The sequence below is a fragment of the Sabethes cyaneus genome, chromosome 1 (assembly GCF_943734655.1).
Source record: "Sabethes cyaneus chromosome 1, idSabCyanKW18_F2, whole genome shotgun sequence".
In the NCBI taxonomy this organism is placed as follows: domain Eukaryota; kingdom Metazoa; phylum Arthropoda; class Insecta; order Diptera; family Culicidae; genus Sabethes; species Sabethes cyaneus.
In genome coordinates, this window is record NC_071353.1 from 69,187,253 (window position 1) to 69,205,810 (window position 18,558).

The following is an 18,558-nucleotide window of genomic DNA, read 5'->3' on the forward strand; positions in this document are numbered from 1 at the left end:
GAAGGCAAGAATTTTTTCTATGGTTAGTTGAGACCCCTCCCTTCTTTAGGAGGGGGGGGGGGCTCCTTAAAAATAATATACAAACTTCCTCATAACTCGAGAACTAATCAATCAAAAGGAACCAAATTTGGCATGTGGGGGTTTATGGAGGCATGAAGTTATTTTATGAATCTGAATATTTCGCTCTCTTTTAAAAATTCACTTAAACAATAGCACTCACAGATTCTTATAAACTTACATATGCCAGAAATGCAGTTTACACTAGTCTTGGATCTAATGATCTGATATAGTCCTACGTCACCGATTCGTGCAACCCTTAGGGCTGCATACCTTGTAGTTTTTCTATGGTGCACTGAGACCCCTTACTCCTCCAAGAGGAGGTGGGGGCTCCCATACAAACGAAATATAAATTTCCTCACATCTCGAGAACTAATCAAGCAAATGGAACCAAATTTGGTATGTGGGGGTTTTGGAGGCATGAATTTACTTTATGATGGTTTGAGTTCCCCCCCTCCCTGTGGCAGGGCGATAAGGACTTTCATACAAATAAAACAGATTTTTTTGCATGATTCAAAAACTAATTGAACTCCAGAAATTTTAGATTTCCATAAAACATTAGTCAATAAAAAACAACACCAAACATTATCTATAGTAACACTATATGATTCACCGTCGGAAAATTGCAATTTTGTATGTTAAACTACCCATGCTTTCATAGTTACGTAACTGCCAAAATGAATCATCTAAGGTTGAACCCCTCAGAAACTTGCAAAACTCGAGATTGTGACAAAGGTCATCCGAGATTCACGATTTATGTACAACATGGTATAATTGGTGGCAATACGAAGTTTGTCGGGTCAGCTAGTATACTATAAATTAAACCTACGGCTAAGTCGTAATTCAATTTGGATTCTGGACATAGTGATGTCAATTCCTTCGTAATTTTATTATATTATATTTTGACTGGTCCATTTTTCGCATAATGTGTTTTATATGTTTTGTAATAATGTGTTTCGTATGGGTCATTCCACGTCAAGTGACCGAGAAAAAGTACGAGCTTGTAATCGAACTTCTCGGATTTAAACCAAATTTTGTCAGATTGTTCGTTTCAGGTCAGCAAGAAAAAACTCTAAGCTTGGTGCCCATTTTACGCCCCCTCGATTAATGGGAGGTACTTCCATTTTTAAAGAAAAGGCACGTTTTTGACAAATGCTCTTATTTTATTTAGTTTATACCTCTGGAAATATTAGGTTTAAAAAGACAATATTATCATGTTTTCAAGAAAATTGCTCAAGAAATCCGAAAAAAATTTAGTTTTTAGCGATAGTGCTGCCAAATATTTTTAAATTCAATTTAAAAACTAAATTTGAATATTTCTTTCAATGAGAACAATTTGATTTCAAAAATTCCAACTCCATCGTATTCCTCAGATTGTTTACATAAGAATTACTCAAAACCACGAGGTGTTCCTTGCCGATCCAGAGTTAGAGCGATTTGATGCAAGCAACCCCCGATTTTTCCTAAATAATCTAGAGTAAAATTACATTTCTTTGAAGCAATGAATCTCTATGATGCATTGTAAAAACACTGTGTGCTACTGTGGAAGCATGTATACAGTTAGAGTGACTATATACAGAGTGGCGATATGTCATCCCAAAAGTATGCAATGCCTATTTTCTTTCTCTTTCCTGCATACGCGTTGGATTGGTCGTCTGCTCGATTGGAATGGCACTGATAGATAATTATCATTCCAATTTTGACGTTGTCGCCACTCTATATATAGTCACTCTATATCTATAGTCACAGTACGTAATAAGGATTTTTCTTATTACGCCATGTTTTCCGTTTTCCTCATTATTACCTACACTTGTTAAACCACAAAGCCGCAACAAACAAAGGAGATAAAATCTAGCTATCAACGAGCTGAAAAACATTTTACAATGTTACGGTCAAATAACTAGAATATTTTACACCATTTAAACTTATACTGCCATAGCTAAAAGCAAAGCCTACGTGCTACATTCCGTTATCGAAACTTGACCTTCTGTTTTTATACGACAGACTTCGCTGCCAGCTGTTAGAGTACAGGACAATTGCAGAGCCAGTTGCCTCGATCCTATTGGCTGACTCTAACAGCCTCTCCCAGCCGAGATTCGAACATACGACGACTGGCTTATTAGGCCAGCATCATACCTCGACGCCCACTGGGAGGCATAGCTAGCGTTAGCAATTATACGAAAAACTACAAAGTTGGCAACACTGTTAAGAAAAAACTTTATTATATGCTGTATACCGTGACCGCCCCTAATTCTGCGCAGCTCCTAATTCTGCGCATTTTTCTTTATATGAGTATTTTTCAACATTGTGCATAACTATGATCATTGCGTTATTTTTTTTATAAATGTCTGTTGAATATTACGCCATTATTCACTAACGGGTCATAATATTTGAGAGCGAAATAATTTAACGTGAAACTGAAAGTATTTTATATGGCAAAAAACATCGTCGTTAGCACCAAAGCTAAGATTGTCCTTCTAGAAAATTAACAAATTTATGATCGAAATTCTTTGCAATGATCAAGTTACCCAGCATAATTAGAAAGAATAATTAGTTTTAGTCATGTTTTAGACAAAAAGAGTGATTACAGGCATTACTTTCCTTAGAAAAATGCGATGCAATAATGCGCAGATTTAGGCACAGATTTTTTATTCATGTTCCAAATTCTGCGCAGTGATGTATCCTACGAAGAAATCGCGGAAGAATACGCAACCTCGTCCAAATGGCTGAGGTATAGAGGCATGAAAATTCAAGTAGAATCTTTAACTTGCATTGATTGGCATCCTGTGCTGTGTCTCGGGGTCCGAACCTACGAGCGCCAATTCATGAAACCATGTGTTCTATTTTTTTGTTAATGTCCAACCTCATGGGGCTGTCAGAGAGTGGGGAAGTGGTTTCTATATGAAAACACAATTTTTAGTATTAGTCTACAGTGTAATGTTCAGTATGCAGAAAACCCGAATCAATTCGCCATTCACGTTATCGAGAATAAAATATTAAAATGAGGCAATCAAAATGATAACAATATCCCTTTGCCACCCGGACAGCACAAGAAGGCCGGATCATGGATTTAATTATGGTAATGGCTGATGCCGGATTTTTTTGTGTTCTTTCAGCGTATAAAGACATAAAAAGCATGGCAAGAGTATTTATTTTCACTTTTTGGGTGCGCAGAATTAGGAGCAAATATGCGCAGAATTAGGAACATGGGCAAGAAAGTGCGCAGAATTAGGCACCGTGAATAAGTTTACAAAACGAAAAAAATACTCAATTGTTGGTCGACTTATAATTCCCATATTTTTTACCAGATATTATAGACCGTAGTACTACACGTTGCTGCTGTCCACGTTGTTAATTTAAATCTAGGATACTTAGAATAGCGGAAGAATCATAAAAATGTCTTAACTGCGCAGAATATGGTACGTTCACGGTACATACTTTCATGATTGAAAAAAAAACTCAGCGCTTCGAGAAAATGTAATTTTACTATTGATTATTTATGAAAAATCGCTGGTTTCTTAGTGATTTGAAGTCACTATAACTCAAGATCGGCAAAGAACATCTTGTAGTACTGAGTGATTCTAATGTAAAAAAAACCTGGGGAATATGATGGAGTTGGAATTTCTGAAATCATTGTACTCATTGAGAGAAAAATTGAAATTAAGTTTTTAAATCGAATTTATATGTTTGGCAGCATATATCGACACCAAACCTAGGATCTTTTGTTGCTGACCTAAAATGAACAATTTGACAAAATTTGGTTCAAATCCGAGAAGGTCGATTACATGGCATTCGGACACTTGACGTGGAATAATCCATATGTTTTATAAGAAACATTTGTAGAGCTAAGTGTAATCTAAAATCGTTCTAAATTGAGTGCAGAGATACCTCGATATAACACAATTTATTATTCCAAAAAGAATTGGAAATTTTATTATATCGAATCATAATTTTTTCCTTAAATTGTTTGCATTAGCCGTAGTCGATTTTGCTTTGTGTCGTGTGTGTTTTTTGAACTATTTACTATTGTTCGAGCTATTAGTTTCTTACATTTTTTAGTTTTTTTTTTAATAATGAACATCTTTATGGCGCCACTTTTGGAATGCAAAATTAGCTCTGGTGATCGTTACCAACTATGCCAAAGGAATTTGTCTTATATCAAGGTAAAAATTGTCTTATATCGAATTGTCTTGTATCGAGGTTGTATTATAACGACGTTGTCTTATCTAGCTTTTTACGAGCCATAATGGCGGACGTGTTCGTAATATTTGAACAGCATTTTTGACATCTCCCTAATACATCGCCCGTTTTCTTTCCGTACATTCCTTTAGTTTTACCGTGAACGCGCGGAAAGTCAACGTGCGATGTATTAGGGAAATGTCAAAAATGCCGTACAAATATAACGAATACGTCCGCCATTATGGCTCGTAAAAAGCTGGATACCATTTGTATTGTTTTTTTTTTTCAATTTATGCCGCTAATGGTTAGTATACCTTGTCACTAAAAACGTTTTAAATCGGGTTGAATAAATAAACACGATATTTGCTTTGCGACACTGAGCTAAGCTATGTTATTGACGGAGTGATGTGTCAAACTTCAAAACACGTTCTTTAGTTCCGATTGCGAATTAACATAAACAGTAATTACAAATTCGTTTTACTATATCAGGTAATTGTATATCGCATTATATCGTATTATTTATTCATATAAATGCTTTTCGAAAATTGCAACCTACATTGATTGATTCTCTGAAACAGGTTGTTTCTTCATTTCTTGGATTTCATGATAAAATCCTTTCCACATTGCTTCCTCATCCATGATAGAGAATTTATTCAATAACTGCACTCAAGTTACACTTGATTTAATCACTTTAGAATGATTATAACTTCCACTTTGTTTAAGATTTAACACACACTTATTAATCTGTATTTAAAACACTCCACTTGAATATAATTGATATTATAGCATGCTATGATTATAATTGCTGACACCTTGAGCTGCTGCAAAATTACCATCAATGTAATATGTTTACTTACTTTCGGTTAAATACCAGGTAAGATTGTAAATCGTCTATGTATAAATCTAAAAATTCCCACTCATCTTTGTAGTCAAGAAACTCCCAATCCGAAAATTGATCACTCATTACTCCTTTCACAATATTTGATGAACGTCTAAGCCACAACTGAGCGAGCTAAGCTCTTCACGCTTATTGTGCAGATATTTGGTAGGAGTAATTGAATTCTGCCCGACTTGTGATTGTTGCATAGCTGCATTTGGGAAGCGACAGACGCATATGGGAGCTATGTGATTCATATTTGAAATCCCCGACCGTCCGTGCTGATACTCTCAATAGCAAACATGCTAATAACTTCACCATAAAATGTATTGTATATTGTGTATTGTGAAAATAAAAAGGACTTTGCAAAAGGGGATTTTTCATAATTATGGTAGATTGCATCGAAGGGTGCAAGAATTTTATCAAATTTTGTACACATGGTTGGTTAGGAACCAACAAACGAAAACAATATTAGGACAAATCAAGGTCACCAATTTTCCCAGAAAATTCTATAGGAAAGTTTATGATTTTTTGGACATTGCTTTTTTTAAAAGGTCATAACTCTTGAACCTAACTTTTCTTGTTGCCAGTTGCAAATATTTTAGCGTTAAAAAGTTTTGATGGTGTTTTTTCATTCCTGAGTTATGCCTGCAGCAAAAGTTTTCTGGCTCTTAAGATTTGCCATTAATTTTACAGGGAATTAGTACAGTAGACCCCCGTTCGTTTGAACGATTCCTCAAACTAACGGGGTTAGTTTTTAATTTGAATAACTGGTAACCCTAAAGATGCTGGAACTTGTATGAACTGGTCGCCATGCTCTTTGTTATTGTTTTGGTAGTTCGATTTAGTTTAGTTGGCAGTTGCAAACAGCGAATATTTCATTCTCTTATCGGATTTCTATCATAATCGTAATGTGAAACCGTAACCGGAAAACGTAATATGAAACAGATTAATCACATTCGATCAATACAAACAAATCGTGTTTATGTGCATTGTCTGCATAAGCAAATGGTGGCATGTTGAGAAAGATTTTTAATTTGCACGTCGTGCAAACCAGCGGGGTACAAATTTAAAAGTGTTCAGATTAAAAACGGTCAAACGAACGGGGGTCCACGGTAGATGCAACATTTAGCATCTGCTCTTAACGAGTGACAACTAAAATTTTGGATTTTTTTCGAGGCCCCTATACCACAGACAAACAGACGAGACACTTGCGATAATTCCATCGTCCAATCAAAAACCACTCATCTTTCAAAAAAGCATGTTTCGCAACATGGCCACATCGCGGCGTGCAAGTGTTGCTTTGAGTATTCAGTATAAAACCATTCAAATGTACAAAACCCTACAGCATAAAACCCTGCAAATGCAAGCTATTCGGCAACATGCATAACAGAGGGTGCTAGTGTGCAAGCAAAATGTGCAGGACGATGGTTTTTAAAGGATTTTCTTCTAAGTGTCATGTCAGTTCGTCAGTGCCTATACTCAACAACAAACGAGCGCAGAGAGAAATAAGTGTATGTATGTGTTAGCTCTCTCTCTCTCTCTCCTCTAACTGTAAATATTTTTTGTTTTGTTTATACTTGCCCAGTTTTGCTTGAAATGGCGTCGAAACAAGAAGCATTTCTGGAGCACATTGCGCATTTCTTCGAACTGACTCAAAAATCTCGGTAAAATGTATACGGTACAACATTTAAAAAGAAATTGTGTTGCGGTTTCGACTGTTTACCATATCCAAAGATGCCCAACAACTATTCGCAAGCAAGGTAGTCGAAGATCAGCCAAAATTAAGGATGCTGAAGGACATCGTTCTCTTTCTCGTGCTTTCAACAACAAGCCCTCTGGTTTGGCTCTCAATAAGATATGCACCAGACGAATGTTTGAAGAAAATTTTGATCCCGTTTCTACAAAAACATCATGCAGATGGACAATACGTGTTTTGCCCGGATAGAGAATCTTCGCATCACGCCAAAAAACCACATCCCTGGCACGAACGTCATTCTCATACATTTTTCTTGAAGCCGTTTGAGCCAGGCTTGCTGGCTCGATTTTGATAGCATCTGTAAGAATTACGCAATCATAGGGTTTTATGGTTCAGAAAATATGTTGCATGCAGGATGTAGATAATGAACGATGTTCGTTTTTTGTGATATCGGCAACATAAGATAGGAAAAATTCTGACTTTTGATAGTCTTATTTTTTACGATAAACAAAAAAAGGGAAACAACACGCTGCTTTCGTCATACTGCGCAGCATTAAATACAAGCGTTGTCTCGTTTAAATTTTGTTTCAAAATTTGTTGTCTACCTCTATTACCACCACTATCGGAGGCGGCTTCAGCTGACAACTGTCGTGACAGGGATCTGCAAAAAACACAACCGTTCCTGAATACCCATTCGATTTTTTATTCCCATAATACCCATTCGATCCCATTTATATCCCAAAACCACCTTCGGGATTTTGAGTTCCTTGGTGTACAAAAATAACTGGAGAGCCACGAATTGCAAACAGTTGATTGGTAGAATTGCTCTTGAGGGGGTAAACGACGAGCGGGCATCGAAACGAGAGGCACGATTTTCACCAAGAGTAGCCAACTTCTAGGCTTTGCAGATGACTTCGATATCATTGCCAGGAACTTTACGACGGCAGAGGCAATCTACGCCAAACTGAAAGCGGAGTCTAGGAGAATTGGACTAAAAATAAATGCGTCGAAGACCAAATACACGAAAGGAAGAGGCTCAAAGGAAACAAACGCGCGCCTCCCACGGACGGTAGCCGTTGGCGGCGACGAACTAGAAGTGGTAGAGGAGTTCGCGTATTTGGGATCGCTGGTGACCGCGAACAACAACACTAGTAAGGAGATCCAGCGGCGCATCCAAGCGGGAAATCGGGCCTACTTTGCCCTTCGTAAAACGCTACGATCAGGAAACATACGCCGCCGCACGAAGCTGACAATGTACAAAACCATTATTAGACCGGTAGTTCTTTATGGACTTGAAGCCGTGACACTGCTTACGGAGGACATACGCGCCCTTGCCGTGTTTGAGCGGAAAGTGCTGCGGACGATATTTCAAACTGAAAGCGGATTGCGACTTCTGAGACGACTAGGAAATTGGCGACGAGTGGCCCAAGACCGAGTTGAATGAAGACGAGTGCTTGAAACAGCACGAGCCACCCCGGTTCTATGCTGCTGAAGAAGAAGAAGATGATTGGTAGAATCAAGAGATTCATTCGTAAAGTTGACATGACGGTCGTACAACGCTCCTTTTCCGACATCAAACGGAAGCTTCGCTGAACAGTTGGTTACGGACCGTTTCCAAATGCTCACTAATTTTCTTTCAACAATGGGCAATGTATTTTTAATTTCAGTAAATTAAATCTTCTTCATGTGTCTTTGTCTTTTTTTGACAGCATGAGAAAAAAAAATTCTAAAATTTTAGTTGTCACCCGTTAGAACGTATCCATATATTTTATTTATGACAACGTTTCTGGAGTTACAAGAATTTTAACTGATGTGTAAGTTTATAAGCAAAGCAATCTCCTAGTGCTAACTTCCGTATTTTGAAACCTGATCTGCTTATATTTGATAATCCTTGCAGTCAAGCGTTCAAGATAACTGCCGGATTGCTCCTACAATCGTATCGACCTTAGCAATCGCAATTAGCCCCGTCGAGATTTGAACACGCGATGATTGGTTGGTATCACTAGTACCTTTCATCGTACCTCAAAGCCATCTGGGTGGCTTAAGGGCCAAACAGAATGCTGCGTCAACGCGTCCATCTGCGTTATTCTGACAGTTTTCCCATGGATTTACTATCCAATTGACGCTGATGGATGCGTTGACGCAGCATTCTGTTTGGCTCTTTAAGGCCCAGACACAATACATTTGACAGAAAAGACAGAGAGACATGGAAAAACTGTCAAATTTCTGCATCGTGGTAAAATCCGTATGCATTGTGTCTGGGTCAGGTTTATATACATCAATTCGCTATGACGGCGTCGCAGTGGAGACACCTACATTAGTTTCGAATACCGTGGACCCCCGTTCGTTTGACCATTTTTAATCTGAACACTTTTTGATTTGAACCCTGTTGGTTTGCACGACGTGCAAATTAAAAATGGTTCAAATGTCATTCTCAACATGACATCATTTGTTTATTCAGACGATGCACATAAACACGCTTCGTTTGTACTGACCTAGCGTGTTTAATCGGTTTCACATTTCGTTTTCCTAACGATTAAGAGAGAAATCCGATCGGAAAATGCAATATTCGCACTTGCAACTGCCAACAAAAACAAACCACCAAAACAATAACAAAGAGCAGGGCGGCCAGTTCACACAGGTTTCACCATATTTCGGGTTACCAGTTGTTCAAATTAAAAAGTAACCCCGTTAGTTTGCATGAGGAATCGTTCAAACGAACGGGGGTCCACTGTAGTATTGGCCGATACCGTATCGATACCCGCGATATCGATACTCGAAGGTCGATATTTCGATATATTTCATCGATACTTAACGTCGATGTTATGCTAAATCGATAATTTCATCCAGACACTGTTTTAATAAAGCGGGATATGCGGCCGAAAAAATATAGGTTAAAATTAGGCCAGGAAATGCTCAAGAAAGCAATTTTAAGAATTTATTCTCGCGCTGTTTTCTTTTCAGGTATCTACTAAACTTAATTCTTAAATTTACTTTATTAGAATTGACCCTTATACAAAACCTTGAACAATGTCACTTACATGCCTAACTTATTGAACAGTAATTACATACGATCCGCGATTTTCAGCTATTCAGAACTGACCCGAGAGCACAGAGAGTAGTATTGGGCGTTGACGGCATTAACAAAGACTTTCCAGCTTTTTACGTGCCATAATAGCGGTGAAAGTGACAGAGGTGGGACAGAGATCGAGATGAGCTAGAACCGGAAACGAGCAACTCCCGGCAGAACTCTGCAGGAATGGCCAAGAACCGCCAGCAACGACACATCACTGGATGGTTTCAATTTATGGTCAAACACTAGGTACCATTGATGTCAACGTCGAGAAAATTTCAAAAGCCGCTTCCATGCTTAAGTCATCCTTCAACCCTGGACCTGATGGAGTACCTTCTGCATTCCTGAAGAGACACATATCCTGTTTGTTGACGCCATTGCTCCGCCATTCCAAATGTCCATCTCTAGCGGCGTATTCCCATCGTGTTGGAAATTTGCGCATTTGTTTCCTGTGCATAAAAAAGGTAGTAAACGAGATGTGAACAACTATAGAGGAATCACATCGCTCAGTGCAGTTTCAAAACTATTTGAGTTGGTAATCATGGAACCTCTATTGTCACACTGCAAACAATATCTAAGTGCCGATCAACGTGGCTTCATTTCTCAGTGCTCTACCACAACTAACCTACTGTGTCTGGCATCATACATAACGGGAAGTATGGACCACCGTGCTCAAACAGACGTCTTATACACTGACTTGTCGGCCGCTTTTGATAAGATAAACCATGACATCGCAATTGCAAAATTGCATAGACTGGGCGTTAGCGACAACCTTTTGCGCTGGTTTTGCTCATATCTGACCAATCGACAGTTGGTGGTTGCCATTGGAGATTGTAGATCCGATAGCTATCTAACCTCTTCAGGTACTCCTCAAGGAAGTCATCTAGGACCTTTGATCTTTCTGCTCTACTTCAACGATGTTAATTTGGCTATCAAATGCCCTCGACTCTCGTATGCGGATGACCTGAAAATGTTTTCCCAGAACCGTTCGATAGACGATTGTCACTTTCTCTAAAATCAGTTGGAGGCCTTTGCCACTTGGTGCGATGTGAACCGCATGTTAGTGAACCCGGAGAAGTGTTCAATAATCACTTTCTCCAAAAAAAAAAGACCCGATCCTGTTTTGTTATGAGCTCAATGGCACACCCATCGAACGTGTTTCGTATATTAAAGACCTGGGAGTTAGCTTGGATCCGCAGTTAACGTACAAGGAGCATATCTCGTACATTGTCGCTATAGCTTCGAGGTCATTAGGCTTCATTTTCGGGATCGCGAAAAGTTTCTCTGATATATATTGCCTTAAGACACTATATTGTTCGCTGGTGCGGTCCATCCTGGAATACTGTTCGCCCGTTTGGAATCCTAACTACAACAACAGTACAGAGAGAATTGAATCAGTTCAGCGCCGATTTCTCCGATTTGCTTTGCGAAGGTTGCCATGGAGAGACCCGTTCCGTCTACCTAGTTATGTAAGCCGCTGTCAACTGATTGACTTAGAACCTCTCTGTGTTCCTAGAGCTGCCACTAGAGCTTTGTTTATTGCGGATTGCCTGTACGGTAGAATAGACAGCCCTGAGCTTATGGAGCAGATTAACATAAATGTGCAACCACAAGCACTGCGTAATAGTGCCATGCTGAGACTACCAGTTCGTCGCACTAATTACTCTATGAATGGCGCTATCGGTGGCTTGCAGCAAGTTTTTAATCAAGTGTCATCATTATTCGATTTTCATCTGTCGCGACAAATACTTGGCAGAAGATTTGCAGGCTTTTTTTCGGGAGCAGTAAACCGCGAGTGATGTAGACTTATATTTAAACTGTTTTTGTATTTGTATTTTACTCACTTGACTGTATTTTTATGTAACTATCGACAATCATTGGGGTTATCTCGAGCCCGTTGATTTAATAATAAATTGAAATTGAATTTTCAGGGGTTTGGGAGAGGGCTGCCGGACGAGTGGATTGAGAGTGTGGTTTGTCCCATCTACCGAAAGGGCGATAGGATAGATTGCTGTAATTACCGCAGTATAACGTTGGTCAAAGCCACCAACAGGGTGCTCTCTCAGCTTTTGTTGCGTCGTCTATCTCCGGTGGCAGGAGAGTGCGTATAATAGTACCAGGTGGACTTTATGGAGGCCCGTGCTACTACGGATCAAATTTTTACTTTTCGGCAGGTCATCCAGATGTGTCGGGAGTACAACCCATCATATTTTTGTGGATTCTGGGGCAACATACGATTCAGTCGGGCGCGAACAGTTGTGGCAGGTGGCGTGGTTTTCCGTACAAAGCGACGTGTCCGAAATAGAGCTGCACTGGAGCGAGTGATGCGTTGCGTGCATGTTAGGGGCACTCTCTTTGCTCAACATGTTTTTTATTGATTAATTTTTATGAATCTTTTTTTGTGTAGCATTTCTCAATCCCAGAATGCCGCCTTAAATAGTATCGATAAATCTAATATCGATGCTTCACGAACGATACATCGATGGTATCGATAAAGCGGCGGATTTGATATTGATATACAATTATCGATACTTTCGGGAATTTTGCCCAATCCTAGTTTCGAGTTTGCGTGAAGCAGAATAGCGATTTGTTAGATTGCAAAAGACAGAAATATGTCGGAAATAGTTTTCACGCTTTCAGCCACGGGTAGTTCTGTAAGTGGAAAAGAGGTCGTGCGGTGCCGTCATAGCGAATGCGTCGCTCGTTAAGAGCTCGTTACGGGAAGGTGGTATAATGTGCCCCCTTAACGGGAAATTAGTAGTCATAAACTTTTCGTCGGAGAGCCCAATTTCGGAAGCAGTTTTTCGGCCCAAAAGCGGGGTACTGTTTATAGAAATGTATTCACTGCATTCTTCTTGCCGTTTTCAACACACCGAATATGCTTTCGTGAACAGAATTTTTGTATCAAATGAAAAAACTGCTTTTTAAATTTGCAGAATCGATGACGATTAATTTCACCTTAAGAATAAACGGTCATGGCTGGCAAAGGGTGAACATGTGCATTCCATAACCTCTGTTCATTAACTCCTATTCCTACCTCCACGAGGTGCCGGCTGGGGTACGCAACTTCGGTTGTCGTATGCTAACAGGAAAGGGGGCACAGTGGCTCCCGCCCACATTAAGATGGCAGCCCCATCAGCGGGATAAGTACCTTAGGTTAACAGCCTACTGTACCAGAACACACAAAAAGTTAATGAAAATGAAAGAAGAAATCTCTCCGGATTATTGGCAACGACCTTTAGCATGAAAACACGGACACGAATCGGAACATGGAATATACTGACCCTTGCCCAGCAGGGCAAGCTGGCTCAACTTGCAAGAGAAGCTTGCCGCCTGAAGCTTGAAATCCTGGGGCTGAGCGAGGTCCGCTGGCCGGGTACTGGCGAACACAGGACATCATCCGGGCAAGTCTTGCTCTACTCTGGCATACGAGGTGAAAATGCTACTCGAGAAAGAGGAGTTGGATTCCTACTGAGCCCAGGGGCACGTGCGGCCCTGATGAAGTGGGAACCAATAAATGAGCGAATAATCGTTGCCAGATTTAGAACACGGGTTAGGAACCTTACGGCAATCCAGTGCTATGCGCCAACAGATGCTGCCGACCTGCAGGAGAAAGAGAGCTTTTACAGCCAGCTGAACAGCGTGGTTGAGAAAATCCCGAAGGGGGACATCCAAATTCACATGGGCGACTTCAACGCGAAGATTGGCTCAAACAACGCGGACCTTGAACGCGTCATGGGACGCCATGGCCTAGGAGAGATGAGCGAAAACGGGGAGCTGTTTACAGAATTCTGTGGTAATAACGACATGGTCATTGGTGGATCGCTCTTCCCCCATAGACCAGTACATAAAGTCACGTGGGTTTCCCGCGACGGCCGAACAGAAAACCAAATCGACCACATCTGCATCAGCCGGAAATGGAGAAGGAGCCTTCTTGATGTACGCAACAAACGCAGCGCTGACATTGCATCCGACCATCATCTTGTTATCGCTGAGATACGTCTGCGCGTCGCACGTGTCCAACGACGGGAGGAGAAAGTTGGGTGCCGCTACGACGTCCGCCGATTGGAGAATCCTGAGGTGAAAAGGGCCTTTGTTGAACAACTTGAATCTCGAGCCTCGGAGTTGCCATCTGGTGGAACCGTCGAAGAGCAATGGACCGGCATCAAGAACGCCTTCATCACGACCAGTGATGAAACCCTCGGCAAAGCGCGCAGTGGGCGGAGGGAGTGGATTTCGGATGAAACTTGGAGGAAGATCGACGAGCGGAGAGAGGCGAAAGCCGGCGTTGAGCGAGCGCGGACCAGATCGGCTAAGACAGCTGCCCGTCAACGATACGCCGAACTGGAGAGGGCTGTTAAACGTGCTTGTAGGCGGGACAAGAGAGCCTGGACTAACTCCCTAGCCGAACAAGGAGAAACCGCCGCCGCCAATGGTGATATCCGTTTGTTGTACGATATTTCTCGCCGCCTTAGTGGTGCCAGGATGAATACAAAGATGCCGCTAAAGGACAGAGCTGGTCAGCTATTGACTGACCGTACAGAACAGCTTAAGTGATGGACTGAACATTTTGAACAACTCTTCCGAGTTTCAAATGTCAGAGACCAACAAAACCAGCAGCGTACGACGCCTACAGTTCGTCGAATAAATCGCGTGAACTCGGAGGCGCCATCGCTGGATGAAATTGTAGCAGCCATCAAGAGTATGAAATCCAATAGAGCGCCAGGGATAGATCGTATTTCAGCCGAAATGCTCAAAGCTGACCCATCTTTGTCAGCCCAGATGATGCATCAGCTTTTCAGCAATATTTGGGAAACCGCAACTTTTCCGGTGGACTGGATGCAGGGCATATTGGTCAAAGTCCCTAAGAAAAGAGACCTAACGGAATGCGGTAGCTGGCGTGGCATCACGTTGCTCTGTATTACTCTCAAAGTACTCTGTAAGGTAATCCTCAACCGGATCCAGGAGAAGATCGACGCTACTCTCCGGCGGCAGCAAGCTGGATTCCGTGCTGGCCGATCATGTGTAGACCATATCACAACGCTCCGCATTATATAGGAGCAGATCAACGAATTCCAGGACTCTCTTCTGCTGGTGTTCGTTGACTTCGAAAAGGCGTTCGACCGACTCAATCACGAAAACGTCTGGGGCGCACTTAGGCGTAGAGGAGTTCCAGATAAGCTAGTCCATCTCATCGTGGCTCAGTACGAGGCGTTCTCGTGCAAGGTTTTGCACGACGGCGTCTTGTCCGACCCCATAAGGGTTACTGCTGGCGTGAGACAGGGCTGCATTTTATCACCGCTTCTGTTTCTCATCGTTATGGATGAGATATTATTTGGAGCAATTGACAGTAGACCAAATCGAGGATTGCCTTGGAATCCTCTAACGATGGAGCAGCTAAATGACCTCGACCTAGCCGACGACATTGTCTTGCTCGCACAACGCCGAAACGATATGCAGAGCAAGTTAGACGACCTCTCCGAGAGCTCCCAGGCAGCAGGTCTCACAGTCAATGTAGCGAAAACTAAGTCTATGGTAGTGAACACTGACAATTCCACCAACTTTACAGTAGCGGGACAACAAGTTGAGCAGGTAGCCGTCTTTCAATATCTTGGTAACCAAACAACGCCCGATGGTGGTACCAAGCTGATATAGCCACACGGATCAGGAAGGCCAGGGGTGCCTTTGCAGGTCTGCGAAACATTTGGCGCTCAAACCAGATCACTCTACGTACGAAAACCCGAATCTTTAATTCAAACGTTAAATTCGTACTGCTGTATGCCTGCGAAACGTGGTGCGTCTCAGCGGAGACAACGCAAAAACTGCAGGTATTCATTAACCGGTGCCTGCGATATATTATTCGTGCCTGGTGGCCTGATAATTGGATATCCAATGAGGAACTCCATCGTCGGTGTCATCAACGGCCGATAGCCACAGAAATTCGTGAGCGTAGGTGGAAGTGGATCGGACACACCTTGAGGAAAGGAGCGAACGAGGTTTGCAGAGCAGCACACGACTGGAATCCACAAGGACAGCGTAGAAGAGGCAGACCCAGAGGCTCATGGAGACGGAGCTTAGCCAACGACATCCGGGCTGTAGACGAGAACCTGTCCTGGCGACAGGTAAAAGCCATGGCGGGTAACCGTCAGCAAGTAAGTAATAAACGGTCATGTCTCTATCGTACTTCCCTAAATTAACGTTGCAACTACGAATATATGTTAGTATTAGAGTTGAAAATCAATTACAACGATTGTTTGCAGTCAGCATTGCAGCGTTTTATGTATTTGCACCATTGATACGCTTACAATAAAAGCAACAATAAAACATTTTTAAAATATTGATTTTCACTATTTAATCGTGAATATCAGTTTTAGCGTTTAAAATATCGCTGTGTGTTGATATTCTACAGTAGAACGCATGAAACTGATGCTTGCAAGATTTGGTTATGAATGTTTACTTTGATAGCAAATTTTCAATAAACAAAGTTAGGCTGATCCAAAACGTTGAATGTTGTGTTCATAAATATTTTCAACACTGCCTCTCAGTCTAGCGTGCTAGTATCGTAGTCAATCCGCTGACTAAGAGTGTATCTAGAGTACGAAATGCAATATCAACTGAAGAACATTGATTTTTTTTAAAGAAGTTTACGTACCCCAAGGAACAGTTGTGTTGTATAGCAGCTTATCAAGCGCTAGTTCCATTGGTTTTAGCTATACAATAGTCAAATAAGCTACTCTAAAACAAAAATGTTTGTTGGAACGCTTGAAGGAGGCATAGGAACCACAAATAGATTACTATATTTTAGGGCAAAACAATAATTATAATTTGTAATAAAGTATTCAAAAATGATGATCATAAACATTTAGATTGAAAATGCATTTTTTCTAAATCTTTCAATAACTTGTGATTTATATGAAAAATACTACCGCTAGGTACACTAAAACAGGTTTCAGTTATTTGCTATCGTCCCACAAGCTGACATTCTCGCATATAGCGGAAATATTAGCACACATCAACAATTAGCACCGTCACCTGTTAATGAAAGTTTATTGTTTGGCATTCGTGCACACGTTTCACAGAGACGTCGGTCTCTAGCACGGTGGAACAGAAAATATATTGAATACTAATTTGAAAAAAGATTATTCTAAGGTTTGTTGTAGGAATAGAATCGATTACGAGAACCAATTTCATGCATGTGTAGGGTTACCAAGTCTGAAAATTATAAAAACCGGTCGATCGGTCCAGCCTTCACAAATTCACCCTTCACAAGGGGGGGGGGGGGTGGCAGCGTATTAGAGAGTTTTCCTGGAAGTGGAAAGTGAGACAGTTTCCGAAATATTGAAAAATTGAAAATAATGAACCTGTTTTTTACCAGAATTCTCACTTCGTGATTGGTTGATAGATTCTTTACGATGATCTAAACCTATGCCAATTTGATATCTGTGCTTGAGAAGTAAGCCAAAACAAGTGACAGTTTCCTCATTTCAACAAGATTTCCTAACACGTTACACCGCGATTAAACCTAGAAGGGATCGCGGGGGGGGGGGGGGGAACTATCATTAACTACTGATAGTTATCAGTAAGCAATAATATCACTAAGTATCAGTAAGGTTTCACTATTATTGATATTTACTGATATAATTACACGTTGTCCCGTTAGAAAAATTAATTGGATTAAACTTATTAGTCGGTAGTTGCGTACGATAAACGTGGATGACACAATATATTGTAGTTATCGTCAGTAGCCTAAAGCCGGGGTAGCTCGTGCTGATTCAAGCAGTCGCCTCCATTTAACTCGAACTTGTACCACTCGTCGCTAATTTTCCAGTCGTCTCAAAAGTCACAAATCACTTTCGACGTGATCGTGCCATCTTGCACATTGAGCCCCTGCTCCTGATGCCAGTAAGGTTGTTGAAGACAACTGTTTCCGTCGCACTATCGTCCGACATTCTTACGACGCGTCTGGCCCACCGAAGCCTACTGACTTTCGCCAAATGTACGATGGGATTCTCTCCAAACAATGCCTGTAGCTCATGATTAATATGTCTCCACCACTCTTCGCTTTCAGTTTGAACTCCGCCGAGTATCCGCAGAACCTTTTCGTTCGGACACGGCAAGGACGCGTATATCCTCCGTGGGCGACCTTACGAGTCCATAAAGAACTACTGACTTAATAAAAGATTTGTGCATTATCTGCTTCGTACGGTAGCATATGCTTCTTGATCGTAGCGTATAGCGAAGGGCAAAGTAAGCTCGATTTCCCGCTTGACTGCACCGCTGGATTGCCTTACTAATGTTGTCCACGGTCACCAGCAATCCAAAATAAACGAGTTCATCTGCCACTTCTAGTTCGTCGCCGTCGAGGGTGTACCATCCGTACTCTACCCTAACCATGCACAACATCATGTAAATAAATATTATGCAACAAGCAAAACAAAACAGACAACTCCGATCGTATTGAGACACACGGCGGGCACCGAACGCAAGCACCAGCGCCATGCATACACTTCACAAGTGCACGCATTTTGCTGAGCTGTCTCTCCGACCTGTCGGTGGCCTATGTGACTCGGTGTAAGGACTCGAATTACAATTCCAGAACCGAATGAATCGAACAAAGAATCTTTCTGTCCCAGTAGTCTATCTCTTTTTAACTTTAAGAATGCATTTAGAATA

General features: G+C 41.3%; 1 protein-coding gene across 10 annotated transcripts in view; it reads right to left on the minus strand.

Annotated features, from left to right (window-relative positions):
- The window catches only part of LOC128746179 (protein unc-13 homolog 4B), a 110,175-nt gene that overhangs the window by 47,163 nt on the left and 44,454 nt on the right, over window positions 1–18,558 (minus strand). For 4 of the 10 annotated variants that reach the window (XM_053843262.1, XM_053843225.1, XM_053843275.1 and 1 more), the window contains exon 2: window positions 4,793–4,999. The exons of 1 other annotated variant lie outside the window; for it this stretch is intronic. In XM_053843262.1, the coding sequence (XP_053699237.1) occupies window positions 4,793–4,875 (83 nt within the window). In that variant the 5' untranslated portion in view covers window positions 4,876–4,999. Of the gene's footprint in view, window positions 1–4,792; window positions 5,058–18,558 lie in introns of all 10 variants that reach the window. 5 more of the 10 variants (XM_053843283.1, XM_053843246.1, XM_053843232.1 and 2 more) reach the window with 3 other exon arrangements.